The 15,024-nt window shown below is 36.4% G+C and overlaps 1 protein-coding gene across 2 annotated transcripts in view; it reads right to left on the bottom strand.

Annotated features, from left to right (window-relative positions):
* LOC139977169 (uncharacterized) overlaps window positions 1-14,489 on the bottom strand; it is a 216,882-nt gene extending 202,393 nt beyond the window's left edge. Inside the window, exons 1-3 of one of the 2 annotated variants that reach the window (XM_071986383.1) lie at window positions 14,021-14,489; window positions 9,948-10,020; window positions 4,068-4,863 (exon numbers count right to left, since the gene is read on the bottom strand). In XM_071986383.1, coding sequence (XP_071842484.1) covers window positions 4,068-4,863; window positions 9,948-9,979 — 828 coding nt within the window. In that variant the 5' untranslated portion in view covers window positions 9,980-10,020; window positions 14,021-14,489. The remainder of the gene's footprint in view (window positions 1-4,067; window positions 4,864-9,947; window positions 10,021-14,020) is intronic. The other variant, XM_071986384.1, reaches the window with a different exon arrangement.
* Window positions 14,490-15,024: the final 535 nt, after the last annotated feature.

Below are 15,024 nucleotides of genomic sequence, written 5' to 3'. Positions count from 1 at the left end.
GTTAAGTGTGCATAGTCTACACTGCAGATTGTGATGTTTTAAAAATTGATGAATGTTTTCGTCCTGTTGGATGTCATCTACAGTAAGCATACTTTGATAAGTGTACAGGGGATTGCAACAATTGTCTATCATTTTATAACAAAACTAATCGAGAACAGGTCCTAAAAGTTGCTTTGGTGTATGGGCAGGGCTGTAGCCATAGTCTTTTCTAAAACTGTGGACTGAGTGACTATTGAGGTTTTGTAAGAATGTTAGCAAGTATTAGCATGTCTTCAGCCCTATAAGTCACTCTTGAGTGGTACAGACTCCATCTGACCAGATATATGCCAATTGATATAGTCTCTGCTTTGTAGCCTTCAATTAGTACCAGGATTTTTAGGTACCTGCAGTCTAACAAAATGTGTTAGACGAATTGCGTGGTTTGCATGTGACTTGTTAACAAGTAAACGCTTCTCATTGGATATGTTCCGTGACATTGAACGATCTCATTGGTTAATAAGTTACCACTGCAGAGAAACTGCTACTTAGGAACTCTTCAAAAATTGTTCCAAACTCCCTAGAGATGGTAGCAGTTTTGTCAAATTCTTCAGAGTTGGCTAACACATGAAGTCTGCCACCAGAATGATTTCCCATTTCTACCACCTAAGACAATATTGTGACAATTTCTGTCCCTGATGATCAGATAATGGTTGACTGTTTTTAATATCAAGTGATGAAAACTGATAAACTGACTTCAGCTTACTACCTGTATTGAATGGTCAGAAGGAAATCACTTTTTACTAGTGCTTTGCAAATAATCTTGGACCTCTTGGTTAGCTGAAATTAGCAATGACATCTGGCAGCTGTTATGTACAGCAATATGATAAGCGGAGAGGGAAATACTACTAAAAGTAGATTTTTGCAAGTACAATTAGATATAGATTTCATATGCATGTTATTTACTATACACTGTAAGTTTTCACACACTAGAGGGCTGAAAACAAGACTGATCATTATTTTATCATTATCTGAGGATGTTCCTAAGTCTGAAGAAAGTTTGAGTCATTTTTAGGAAATTTTGAATGACCTATGCATTTTTCCCACTACCAAGTGATAAATGTTGCGAACACTGATCAACAGTAAATGCACCACATATGTTGTAGATGAATTTCCAAAAAAGTTTCAAAATATTTAAAAATGTGCACCCTCATAACTGTGGTGTAAAATATGACTGTCAATATTCCCTTTTTGAGATATCATGTTTACTACTTTTTCAGGTTTTCATCTCTATTGACTTCATATGACATTTAACCTGCATAAAAATATGTAGATATTTTGCCCATCATAAGAGTAATTTTCCATGCACATATAAACCTAAAGTTTGTTCTTTAAGAGATACATATAGTTTTAACATTTTGGTTCCTGCTGACCTTAAATAATCTTTAACCTCCACCAAAAACATTTTAGTACTCTTTGTAGGGAACCCATATGTCCAATACGAGATCTCGTGAAGTTTCCTATCTTGTAATATTGTGCTTACAAGGTTTTCAAGGTTTGACCCCTGATGACCTGTGACCTACACCAAATTGTTTAAAGTCCATACACTACACAAGGCGATTATATCAAGCATGAGTTTCTTTGTTGTTGAGGTTCTGGAGTTATAGCATTTTTGAGATTTTCACATTTTGCCCTCTGCTGACCACAAATGAGCTTCGAACTCCACCCAAGACTATAGGAATCCTGTACTGTTTATAGGGAAGCCACATGCAAAACATTAGAGCCAATAAAGTTCCCATTTGGAGATATTGTGTCTACAAGGATTTCAAGTTTGACCCCTTGTGACCTTTAATGAACTCTGACCTACACCAAATTGTGCAAACACTGTACACTACATAAAGCTATCCTACCATGCACACATGAGCTCCTGTGATGTTCAAGTCCTGGAGATAAATCATTTTTTTAGATATTTTACCCTCTGCTAACCCCAAATGACCTTTGACCTCCACCCAAAACAATCAGACTCTTGAGCTAATGATGGGGAAGCCACATGCTAAATATGAGAACTGCAGAGGTTACCTGTCTTGAAATAGCATGTTTACAAGCTAGTGTGTCACATACACATATTACTTGTCTTGCCTATGGCATTTACCAAACATGTGTGCTCTACAAAGATGTTGGCATGCACCAAGATCAAATTTCTTATCATTGTGGGTCTATACAGTGTCAATGCATGAAATTTATCAGGTTTGTTTTTTTACTATTACTGCACATTCGATTAACGCACTAACTATATATAGGCTACTAGTTTTGCTGCATATACCTTTCATTATCTAATGATTTTACTATAAAGCATCTTTTTTTTCTAAATTTGCTAATTCTGTCCAAAACAAGTGATAATTGTAATCTAAAAATATATCTCTTTTAACAAATGTCACTGTTAAGAGTCTAAAGAAATGTTAATGTACTGAAGGAAATTTACGATGATTTTGGAATGGAAAATTTCTATTTTAGACACTCTATGTCATATATGGTTTTACTAGATTTAGTTTATTTCCTATAAATTCTTAATGCTAGTAGAAATACATTTGTTAAAATGACAATACAATGCATTTCTTGCTGTTTCAGATTCAGTTTCCTATATTCCAGTATAAATATTATAAAATACAATTTATAAATAGGAGATTTTTTTACAATTAATTCAAACATGTTGGTAATATATTGTTAAATAGACCTGATATACCTTTTTTCAGTATAGCCTTGCAGGACTTTTAATATGTATAGTAAATAAATATTAACTATGCATTTTTGTTTTATTTCCTTAAACATAAACTTATCCACGTACTGTACAAAGATGTTTGATTTCACCAGCGACTATAAAATCCATGTTATTGGAGGTCTTTACATTATCTTACCATGCAACTGGAAGATATTTATTTACCTGCAGGAGCCTACCTTGTACGGCTCGAACAGTTCTTCCACTCTGACCATGCATTTATAAAGGTTCTTGGATCAATACAGTACGTTGCTATATGGGCCTATAGAAGATTTTTCAACACATTAAGTAACATTCCCTTCATGTTTTCTTCCTATTTCTTAATCCTGCTAAAATATAACCCACTAATTGTTCTGTACAGAAATATATGTATTCACCGAGCCCAAATATGTTTCTCATTTTTTCACTTAATTTATTGATATTGCCAAAACATAGCAATATGTTGGGCTCGGTGGATACGAACATCTCCTAAGAGCACACTAATTGCTCTGAGGAGGGCAAAAAGTAAAAAATAAGTTAAAAGATAAATGCCCTAATACATAAATAGTAATATATTAACACATTACTGTCATATAATCATATTTGACATATTGTGTGTAATGTAGACCTTTTCCATTCCAAAATCAGAAATTTTGGAATTTATTCGCCCCTGTACTGTATGTACGTGTTGCAATGAGAGGTTTCGCTACTTCAGTCCTATTAAAATTTTCTTCTCATTTTTACTCTAAATGTATAGCAATAAGTGTGCTCTTAGGAGATATTCGTATGCAACGAGCCCAAATATGTTTCTATTGGAGGTCTACACAATTTTTATAATGCAAGAAATTTGAGAGGATTTGGAAATTTATTCGCCCTGTACTGTATGTAGGTGTTGCAATGAGAGGTTTTGTTACTTCAATCCTATAAACTTTTCTTCTAATTTTTTCTCTAAATGTATTGATATTGCCACAAAATAGCAATAAGTGTGCTCTTAGGAGATGTTCATATTGACTTAATTATGTCGAATTAGGTAATCTTAACAAGCTGGATTGTTCACTGTGAAATGAAAAAAAAATGGCACTGAGTCATATTTGATACCAAACTCCCTATAGTATTAACTGTGTGTTCCTCAATCAGCAGTTTGAAATTTGCAACAAAATTTCAACTGCAAAGTTTTGTCCCAAATTTTTATATTATTTCCAAGAATCGCAAAAAAAGTACAAATGTTCGCAGTCACTGATACCTAACTTGGTAGTTTTCTAGCCTATTTTCATTATTCTAGATGTAAAATAAAATTCCTATGTTTTAATTTGTTACACTATCCTACTGTACTTACTGTGCTGTATGCATTCTGTATTCCTTCTTTTGTTGTTGTAAACATAAGCCTGTTTACATTATTTATCCTGATTCTATTCACAAACTCATCAGTAGCTCGGAAAATAAACAATATATGACCCTCAGAGAGAGAGAAAACAGCAATGACAGCACTGAGGGGAGGCCAACATGGTACAAACACCAGACCAAACTGACTGCTTACAGTGATACTGTCTGCATATGGGTAGTCTGGTGTATTGTATTCATGTAACATCACTCCCTCCATGTTGTATCTATTAGCTCTAGCATTGCGTGTAGATATAAACAGATTATCTCCATAAACTGTTATATCTAAAGGATAATCACTTACTGTTTCTTCCAAGGCGATTGTCTTGATTTTACATAAACTAAAATCAAACACAATCACCTTGTTAGACATCAAACCAATAAATATTTCTTGCTCTCTGACAGTCATACACGAAGCTACTCCACCGCGTAATTGGTCACTGTGTGTGGGTATGTCGTCTGTCTTGATATTGAAGACATCTAACTGATCACACACAGTGACTATACGAGAATCATCCAAGAATGAAACATAACGAGGCCGCCATGTTGAATGATCCTTAAATTCTTTATAATAAAACCGAGTTATAAATTGCGACGAAGAATCAGGAATATTTAAGGCAAACAGGTTTATGAACGTTGTCCTTCTGTCTTTGTTGTAACCGCTAACAGCAACTTTGGTAGAATCCACCGTCATATCGTGCAACTCCCAGTCGCCTTCACCGGTAAACCTGGGCAACTGCGTACGCTGAACTCTATTATATAAAAGGAAAAAAGTTTACAAGGCCGTATCCATGGTAACGGAAAATGTTGCCGGACACTATGCATATAGCCGCTGCCGGGAGGCGAATTTTTTCCCAGTGTGGTAAAGGCCAAGATTAGCATACCTCGCTTCCATTGGCTGGGGTCCGTATACATAAGATCATTACAATATCAACTAGCAACTGCTGCACAGAATCGCTCATCACATACCACATTTCACAAGGCCACTTTGCTACACTCAAAAAAGAAAACAGTCTAGCAGCAAGTTTGAAGTTTAAGCAGAATGTACAATGATACGCGTTTGAGTAGAGTTAATTTATTTGTCGGTTTTTTATGCCACGGGTGTAGAAGGTCTGTGGTTATGTATCGCACAACTTTGTTGCTGTAAATTTAAAGAATTTAAATCAAACCAAAACAGTTTGAAGATGATACAAAAAAACACCATATATTATAAACGTGAGACAATTTCTGTGGTCAATATAATCCAAAGTGGCAGTGGTACTACTAACATGCATGACTGAATAATATGCCTATATCTTTCGTAGTATATTATCTGAAAACCGTACCAAAGGGTCATAATAAACCGTTTCAAAGAGTCATAATTTTGAATATCAAATCAATGTCTATGCACAAAATTAAGAGTCTATCAGTTTAAAAGCATCTCAAATAAATAGTCAACCAAAAATGGTCAAGCTGCCTAATGTTTTTATGCAGTTTTGAAGCAAGCAAACGCCTGGTATACTGATCTGTGTACTTTTAAAGTTCCACCATTACTTCGAAGCTTCACCCTTGTCAAAACTAACTTATTCAATTTATTGCCTTTCAGTTTTAGATCATCAACTACGTAAACCTTACCTTCAAAGAAGGGCAGTCATCTACAATGAGACGTGTATACTCAGTATTGTTTTACGAACTTATGGATGTACATGTACACAAACAAGCCCGCGCAAAAGCAAAGAAAAAACATTTAACACAATTTTTAACAAAGTTGTCTCAAGACAGTCGCCAAGTCATGCAGTACGTGTATGCGAATCACGATCCACTGCGTACACGTGTTTGAACATGTACACACACACAAAGCGTACGCAAGAACTTCCCAATTCAGCATCAAAGGTGCAACACCCATCCAATGAGAAGCGAGGTATGCAAATGATGGCCTTTACCGAGCTGGGAAAAAATCGCTTGCGGGAGACAGTGTTCATTGTAAAAAGAAAAACATCTCAGAAGCTGAAGCACCCTCCCCCTCCGCCAATGCTATTAGTATCTCCATATTCCAGAGCTCGTGTTTAGAGCAAAATTCCTCTCAACATGTTCGCAAACATACTCTATGGGTCACATTATAGGCGGTTAGCCCGTGGAACGGGCTTTGGTCGAGCGCCTGGATCACGGGCGTAAGTTATGCTGTGATGAAGAAAGAAAAAAACATGACAACTAAACAAACTAACGGCTAACGAGCTATGGGATATGGAGATATTATAGTTGTTTTCACAATTGAGTGTATTCATAGGCCATACAGTTATAGGCGATTGGCCCGTGGGACGGGCTTTAGTCGAGCGCCTGAATCACGTACGCTATGCTGTGATTTATAAACTATTAAAATATTAAACTGTAGAGATCAGAGTGTGCAGGTGTCGTTTTTGTGTTCTTTGAGTTTTCCCACTCGGTCTTCACAAAACAAACAAATAATTGTGGACCAGTAAGGCGCATGGGCTTATTACTCATAAACTATGCATATAGCCGATGGAGAGTGTTTTCATTTTATTCTCCCCGTGCAAAATCAATAAAGAAAGAAAAAAATTCAAATGAAGAAAAATATGATCATATTAACAAAAGCTTCATGAAGCACCCTCATTGTTAATGCTAAATAATAAAAAAAAAACAAACAAACAAACATATAAACAAAAATTTAATAAAACACAGGCAAAGTAATTAAAAATTGATCGCCTATACAAGTACAATTCCGCAAGAATGGCACTATAGTGCATGTGGATGGCGTAATATGACGCAAACGACAATATAAAGCCGTAGCGTATGATATCACAAATTAGAGTAGGCTACGCCTATAATGTTTCCGTTATTCCTCTTGACGGATCGTATAATTAAAAGGTTAGCTTTATTAGCGGGGAAGTGAAATTGGATCAGAGAAAAGGAAGGCCCAAGATCGATCAAATATGTATTATATAATACAATATTTTCTTTACCCAACCGTTTCCAACTTTCTTACCGATTTTTTCCCCTGCTGTTTTTGTTCACTTTCTTGCTTCCTTTTTTTTTGTTTAGAATTGCCGAAAACTGAAATTTACCACAAGGACCTAAATTCTCAACAGAGCTTGCAACTTTCTGCAGAACGGGTAGCAATAAGTCCCTACTGATCCTTTATCTTTCTTTCCTTATTCTTTTCTTATTTAATTTCTTTTTGTCGGAAGATACCTGTTTCCTAGCCAAATATCAGAAGCACTTACGACAATAAACAGAATTAAAAGAACTGACCGGCGGCGATCTTGTAAACAGGCATTACGAAACCAAAGTTTCTATGGAGATAGCGCGCAGTACTAATTGGTGTTTTGGATTAATAAAGGTGAATAAGGCGTTAATGGATGGAAGGTGGCGGGCTTCCATACAATTCATTCCCAAATAGAAATTTTCACCCTGCCAGTAACCGCAAGTGCTTTTTCGCATTAGGGGGACAAGATCCTGTTATAAAGAAAATGATTTAAAGAAATATAAATTGTAAGGACATACGGTACAGAAAGTGCATTTCCATGGACAAAAGAATACACTTCCTAGTCTTATATCCTTCACAAAGAAGAACATTTCGAAAGGAATTTCAAGAATTATGCAGTATTGTATTGAATTACTAACCTTTCTGTTATTTCATGACATATTTGTACGCTGTTAACCTGTTCTCTGATCTATAGGAGATAGATAGATCTATGGAAGGTATTATGCGCAAAGGTCCTTTAGTTTACTGGTTTGTGGATACAAAGATATTGTAAGGTTGTGTATGGAATTGAGACTCGACTACAACTTAAACTGCTCTTTCGATTAAAATCTCTGCAGCTCTTAAATGTTTATTGATCAAATCAAATTCAAACAAAACCTCATTTGTATGACAACCTAATTTCCATTGATTGCAAAAAATTAACATGTTTAATCACTCAAAGATAAACTGGTTTATATCCGAATGCCTTCTATTCAATAAGATCAATAAATAAAAGTAAGATGGTGCATCACTGTATGAATAGACATTGTAGACTACGAGGATCACACGTTGCATACACTCGGCCATTCAATGAGGGGTGTGGGCAGTCACATCTTAGTCGGGCTGGCTTGACACCCACGAACGGCAGAGATAATGAACAAAGATGAAGAAAAAAATAACAAAATCTTTATCACTCTATCTCTTCAATACTTCTGCAATTCACTGATGTTTCATTTAAGAATATATATGGTGGCAAGAAACGATGCTTTTAATTCAGAACTTGTTGCCGCCAATATCACAGGTATATATAACTCACAAGAAAGTAAAATCGGCTGCTCACATTTATTAAAAAACATATTGCTTTGTACCAGGGAGTTCCATAACAACTCCCTGCTTGTACTATGAAATGCATCTCCATAGAACAACCTACAAGAACAACACTACAAAACTGTGAATATCATATGTTACAAGTTGTTATGCCAGGTTTCACATTACATCTGATATTCATATTCTGCAGCATCAAATACAAGAGGAAAATTGAAAATTTAACGTAAAGTTGAATTTATGAAAACTGAAATGTCAACAGTGTGTAAGTAATAGTAATACTATATCTATAGGTCTGCGTGCTAGATAAATCTGTTTGTTACTACACACGAGCGAGTCCTAATGAATCTTTGACATTGAGTAATTTATATGTCGTATTGTAGTCAGGATGATTATATAAAACTAGAAAGGCAAAATACTTAGTCAAACTCTTACAATACTTCATATGATAACATTTAATAGTAGACTGCACACAAGAGTTCCAAGGTTTGATTACTGTTAACAGCAAACTACTTGCATACCAACTGTCCTTATTCGGTCATCAAAAACTGTTGATTTTCTTGAACCCTCTACGCTTTCCTTTGAAATTACATTGCGCTTAGCAGGTTTTCATACTGTGACTTCAGGTAAACTTCAATGACCTTTGACCTCATTAAAAGGCAAGTTACTTTTACCAACTAACGTGAATCAACAAAATATGAAGTTCATTTAATTTCTTACGTAAAGTCATAGCGTTTACAAACGTTGTTTTTCAGACGTTAACCACTGGTGGCCTTAAACATATTTGACCGCAAAAAAAAAAAAAAAACTTAATTTTACTCACTAATATGGATCTGTCTACCATACATGCAGCTTATTTAAGTGTTGGAATTATTGTGTTTACAACATTTTCAGACTTCCTAGACAACTATTAATCTCATGTGACCTTTGACTTCTACATAACAAAATGTTTGTTTTCCACTCACTAAGGTGCATTTACTTAGAACGTTTGAAGATAATCCAAGCTTTAATTATGGAGTTACAACATTTGAAAGATTTGACATTTACAATATAATTACAGATTTTAACCTCAAGTAACCTTTGACCTCTATAGAACGCAATGAGTTTATTGAACTTACTAAGGTGGTTGCACAAACCCATTAGGTTTATCCAAGCTTTAATTTCAGAGTTATCGTGTGTACGATATTTTATGTTTTGTATAGTTACCTCGAATGACCTTTGATTTTCATAAAAGCAGTTAGTTGTACTCACAAGGGTGAATCCACATACCAAGTGTAAAGTCCATCTAAGCTTGCCTATTTTGGACTATATCTTAGGTTGAACTCAAATGACCTTTGACCTCCAATTCCAATTTGGTTCAAACGCTTACTAGCGTGATACACATACCAACTATGAACTTCTACGAAGTTGTCCGTTTTAAGTTATCGTCTTTACGACACGACACACACATACGCATACACGGCACCATCATCAAATAAATTGTGTATGCCTCCGACAATGAATAAAAACAATGAGTAAAGAAGGCGGGTTACTGAAGATGTAAGTACTTACGGTCTGACGATAGATATGTTCCAAATGTCCATCTTCTGACAGATTTTTCAAAATTGCTCACGTTCCTGCTCAACTGTACCAAAACAAAAGTACTTAATTAATGACTTATTTTAAATCAAGTTTAAAGTTCAAACCTATATAGCTAGGTACACAAGAAAAAATTGCAAAGCGTTTTCGTCTTTTCGTAAATAGTAAGCAGCATCGCAACCATTACACATATAATGATTTTAAAACTATATACATGTTTAACATACGCACAGTGTTGTTATTCTATTAGACATAGTCAAAAGGCTACTTAAAGCATCATTCAATACAAGGTTTCAACGATGCTGAACAAATATACAAGCCTCACTATTAAAAGGGGGGTGGTGGTGTCACAGAAGTGAAACCAGAGCCTAAGATAGAGAGAGTTGCGACAACTCATAATTGGCCATTGGAATATTTCGTGTATTTGATACATGAAAACTAGGAGCTTAAAAGAAACCGTCATGATGGGTGCCAGAGTATTTGAACGAGAGTACTAACTTTCAGTTACATGCGCAAAAGGGACCCAGGGGAGGGACATCGCCCCTTCCCCACCCTCCTCTCCGATCGTCAGTCGGGTTAATTTCGCATTCAGACCGGGATATTTGGACCACTGCTACATGTGGCTTCCCCGCCCCATTTATAGTCTGCATGTGTCGCAGAATGCACTTTTTGAAGTCTACTTTGGGGGCTGGGGATGACCCAAACACCCTCCTCTACATAGAAGTTGGCTTCAATGACCAAATTGCAGTGCCCCTCCTTTAGAAAATTCTTCACCAAAGTTCAGCCCTATCTTAATCAATCGGCGGATATTTGGAATTTTCCGTCTAACCTCCTACCACTGACATCCTGTACACGCATCAGAATTCATGAGCCTTGTAACACTTGTGTTTTGTTTCCTTGTCTTGTCTCCAGCTTATGAGGCATGATTCCAAAAATACATAAAAGTTTTTTTTTTCATAAATTCACATATATTGAATGGCGAGGAAGGAAGAGGGAGGGGATGGTCACCTCTTTTGGCAGGAACATGAATTATAAGTTAAGTTTGGTGGAATGGAGAACATGTTTACTTGTGTTACTTCTACTGCAGTTTTATCATTATATACACCTGGCTAGTAGAGCAGTGCAAACATGTCATGCGGAGAAGTGCTGTTTTTATACCATTGAATGGAATGACACTGGAGAAATGAACTATGCCGTTAATAGCCTTTTATCAGGGATGAGGGTTGTGGGGAGAGGTGGGGAATGGTGTAGAAGAGAGGAAAAGGTGGGAGGGCAGGAAGAGATATTGATTGTAGAGGAGGTATTCGCAAGAAAACAAGTAAACAAACCTTAACAAACGTTAAGCGTTAAAGAGGTTATGAAATGGGAAAAAAATTATCATCGTATTCTTAACCCTCGTCGCTTTCCTATGATACCCAATTTGTGTCAAACGAAGCTTGCATCCTTGAGGAATAAACGATCAAAAAGTCGAGGATAATAAAAAAGTTCTAAAAATTGTTGTGTTTACGGTAATGCGGCGTGACGTCAGTCGAAGAACTCAGCTCACTTTCGGGACGCTATGTTTACATTCTGAGAACACACAACATTACACTGTTGCAGTGCTCCGTAGTAATTGAGATTTGGTGTTTGGAGTTTTGTTTTAACGTAAATTTATCTCGTAACTGTTAAATATGCCGAGCTGATATGTGGTATCAGGTTGCTCCACCACAAGTACAAGACGAATTTCTACTGCAAGCTTTTCCAAAAGATGACAGAAATCGAAGAATTTGAACACGAATCGCTCAAAACACTACACATACACAACGTTACGAGTGCCTATATAGGCCTATACTGTTGCCAAATTACTTGTTATGACCATAGCTTAGGCCTCCTTCATACAGCAAATGACGAATTTTGTTATGGTTACCTAATATTTTGCACACATTTTAAAGCCAGTTGGTTTAAGAACAATCAATACTAGATCTGCAAGTTTTCTTTTGTGGTAAAACTGGCGTTGTGTAGTGATTTTACGTAACAGTTGGATGATACAATTACTCGGGCTAGCCTGTTATACAACTTCTATTAGTTAGGTCGAGAACACATGTTACCACTACTAATACTATAGGGTTGCACTTGCACTGTACAAAATGTCACATTTTCCTTGCACTGTAAGACACAAAATTCTAGAAGCTTCGCTACGAAGTTAAGTAGTAGGATCATCGACATTCGAGCTAATTTAAATCATATGGTGGTCTTAAGTCTTGTTTATGCTCAACCGACCAGTTTCGGTTCAGGGTCGTCCAACCGTTCTGCTTGGGGACTTCGATCGGCAGCGACGCGTCTCGGTCATCGGGATCGTTTTACAATTCTTCTGCAAGGGGCTCAATTGTGGGGCTCAATTGATAGGGAAAAACACCGATATTATCCTCATCACCCTCGAAAACTATTTCCTCCTCTTCTTCCTCAAGAAAATAATTGTCGTCAAAGCTTACGAATGTCCTGAGAGGTGAAGTCCTATTTCCTTGGAATCGGAAGATTCGGGAGAAGACATTTTCAATTGATGAGAAGAGTGTTGTGGTTACATGTAGTAAACTGTATAACGCCGAATCGGTAAACAACGGGGAGTCGGCTTTGGCTGAAATGGTTCCTTTGATGACGTCAGATGAACTACGGTAGGCAGCTTTGCTTTTTTACGAGTGGCAGCTCAAGAGGTCTCTAGGGAATACTTTGACAGCGAATTTCTGGCATTTGAAGCCGTATTTACGGAAAGTTGTGCATGGGTGGTGTTGTAGTAATGTAGGTAAACCATTCCAAGACATGAACATTTTTCATTTCATAACCTCTTTAACAAACACAGTTCAATCCTGTAAGTTTACGATAGATTATTATGTTTCTCAAGGACACATAGTACTGAACATCTTCCAGTTTGCTCTGCATGATATTTGTGAATTAAAACCTGTATTTCGGTAAGTCCCACTATACAGTGTTTCATGACGGTCACGTGTAGGCATAGAAGATAAAAAAACGGATATAAAATGGCACTTCCAATGACGTGACTGTAAACCTTCTACGTCGCAACTCTCTATGTATACAGCTCTGAACTGAACATCTGGAAGAATGTGTTGAACTAACCATGAATACACTTAGCCACGATTTTATACTGATGTTGAGGAGATAACATAGTCCAACTGCTTCCAAAATACCTCATTGTAAATTATCAATAACAACTCCTCGCATAACGATTTCTAACTTGAACCTAGTAGTTTATCCATTGATTACATATAGCAAAAACGTAAAGAGGATTCTGCCGTTTTTCATCTGAAAAGAGGTGTAGGCCTACAACTTACTATGAGTGGACTCCTTTATTTTGGAGTAATAAAGTCACAATGAAACGCACTTAGAACTTGATAACCGAAATATATCCAGTTCTCCAATTGAAAGGATATTTCCATGGCTTAATAAACTTCGTTCACTGTTTAAGTTAATTGCTGGAAATCTCTATCATCTTTAGGTTAAACCAAATCAGTGTAGCATCTAATATCTTCACACATTTGATGTATGTATCTGGCTAAATTGCTATATATTGTTTCTTCTCCACAATGTACAATTAGTTACTCCACCGATGGAAACAATATTCTAATAATTAACTAGAAAATTGATGAAATTTGACATCTAAGCTAACATTTTATAGGAAAGTACAGCGTTTCAAGATCATCTGCTCTCGTGCCAACACCTCAATTACTATGTATGATCAGGGACTTGTTCCATAACAACTCCCTAGTATGATCAGGAAGTTAATAATAACTCTCTGTTATGATACACTTTCTTGAGTAGTAACGGTTTGTACGTTAAGGAGTATACATTGATACAACCATATCTAGCGTTAGGAACAAGATATTAAGATGGTGGTCACATAAAAATAGACCTATAGTCTACCGTTTCTTTTCAAAGAAAGTCACATTACCTACTGCCGGAATAACCCATAGAGCTACCTTCTAAACCATTGAGAAATATGATACGATATAACTGTGCAGTGCTGTAGTACATACATAGAGTGTAATACTTACGTTGAAAGTCAATGTAATTCACTGGTGTGATGTTGTGGCGTGATTTAGGGATCCTACAATCAGCCTAATGATAACGAAGAGTATCTTCCTTCATGTAACCCGAAGAGGAGGAAATTATTCTGATGTGTTGGGAATAACTTATCGGAAAGACAACAGATGAACACGAGTCGTGAGAATAGCAATATGAAAGCAGATTATTAAACTGAACAACACTGTACGTACTATCAAAACTGATCGCCTGACTGATAACCAACGCCCACTGTAACACGTATACGCGGCTATGCTTTGAGCTCCACAATTGGGTTTAAAGGTTGATTTGTCTTTCTGTTATGCACATACACAAATTGAATCGATAATAGACGCTTTCTGAAATGTTTGTTCAAGTCAGCTAGAGAAGTTTTTTCTTTCGTGTGCCACCCCTTTCTAGAAGCACATTTCACATTAGAATGGATATATGATGTTTGATATTCAATTTGCAGCCACCAGTTGTATCACCGGCTCCCTGATATTACAATGACATTACATATAATTTAGATCGTGTATTGTGTCATTATGTGTATTGTGATCGTGTGACTGATAAACAACGCCCACTCTAACACGTATACGCGGCTATACATTGAGCTCCACAGTTGGGTTCAAAGGTTTATTTGTCTTTGTGTTATGAACAGACACATATTCAATCGATACTAGACGCTTTTTGAAATGTTTGTTCAAGTCAGCTAGAGAAGTTTTTTCTTTCGTGTGTCACATCTTCCTAATAGCACATTTCACAGTAGAATGGATATATGATGTTTGATATTCATTGTGTAGCGAACAGCTGTATCATCAGCCCCCTGATATTACAATGACATTACATATAATTTAGATCGTGTATTGTGTCATTCCAGTAAGTCAATGGTGAACTAGATCTAGCGAATTGGCGAGTTATACACCCTTGAACAGAAAACTGTGATTAAAATGACGCCCACACATTATACCGTTTTGAAATTACAGCAAGTTTTCAA

This window comes from Apostichopus japonicus, chromosome 12, assembly GCF_037975245.1.
Source record: "Apostichopus japonicus isolate 1M-3 chromosome 12, ASM3797524v1, whole genome shotgun sequence".
NCBI lineage: Eukaryota > Metazoa > Echinodermata > Holothuroidea > Aspidochirotida > Stichopodidae > Apostichopus > Apostichopus japonicus.
Note: the sequence above shows the minus strand (reverse complement) of the source record. Positions and strands in the feature narration are given on the sequence as shown.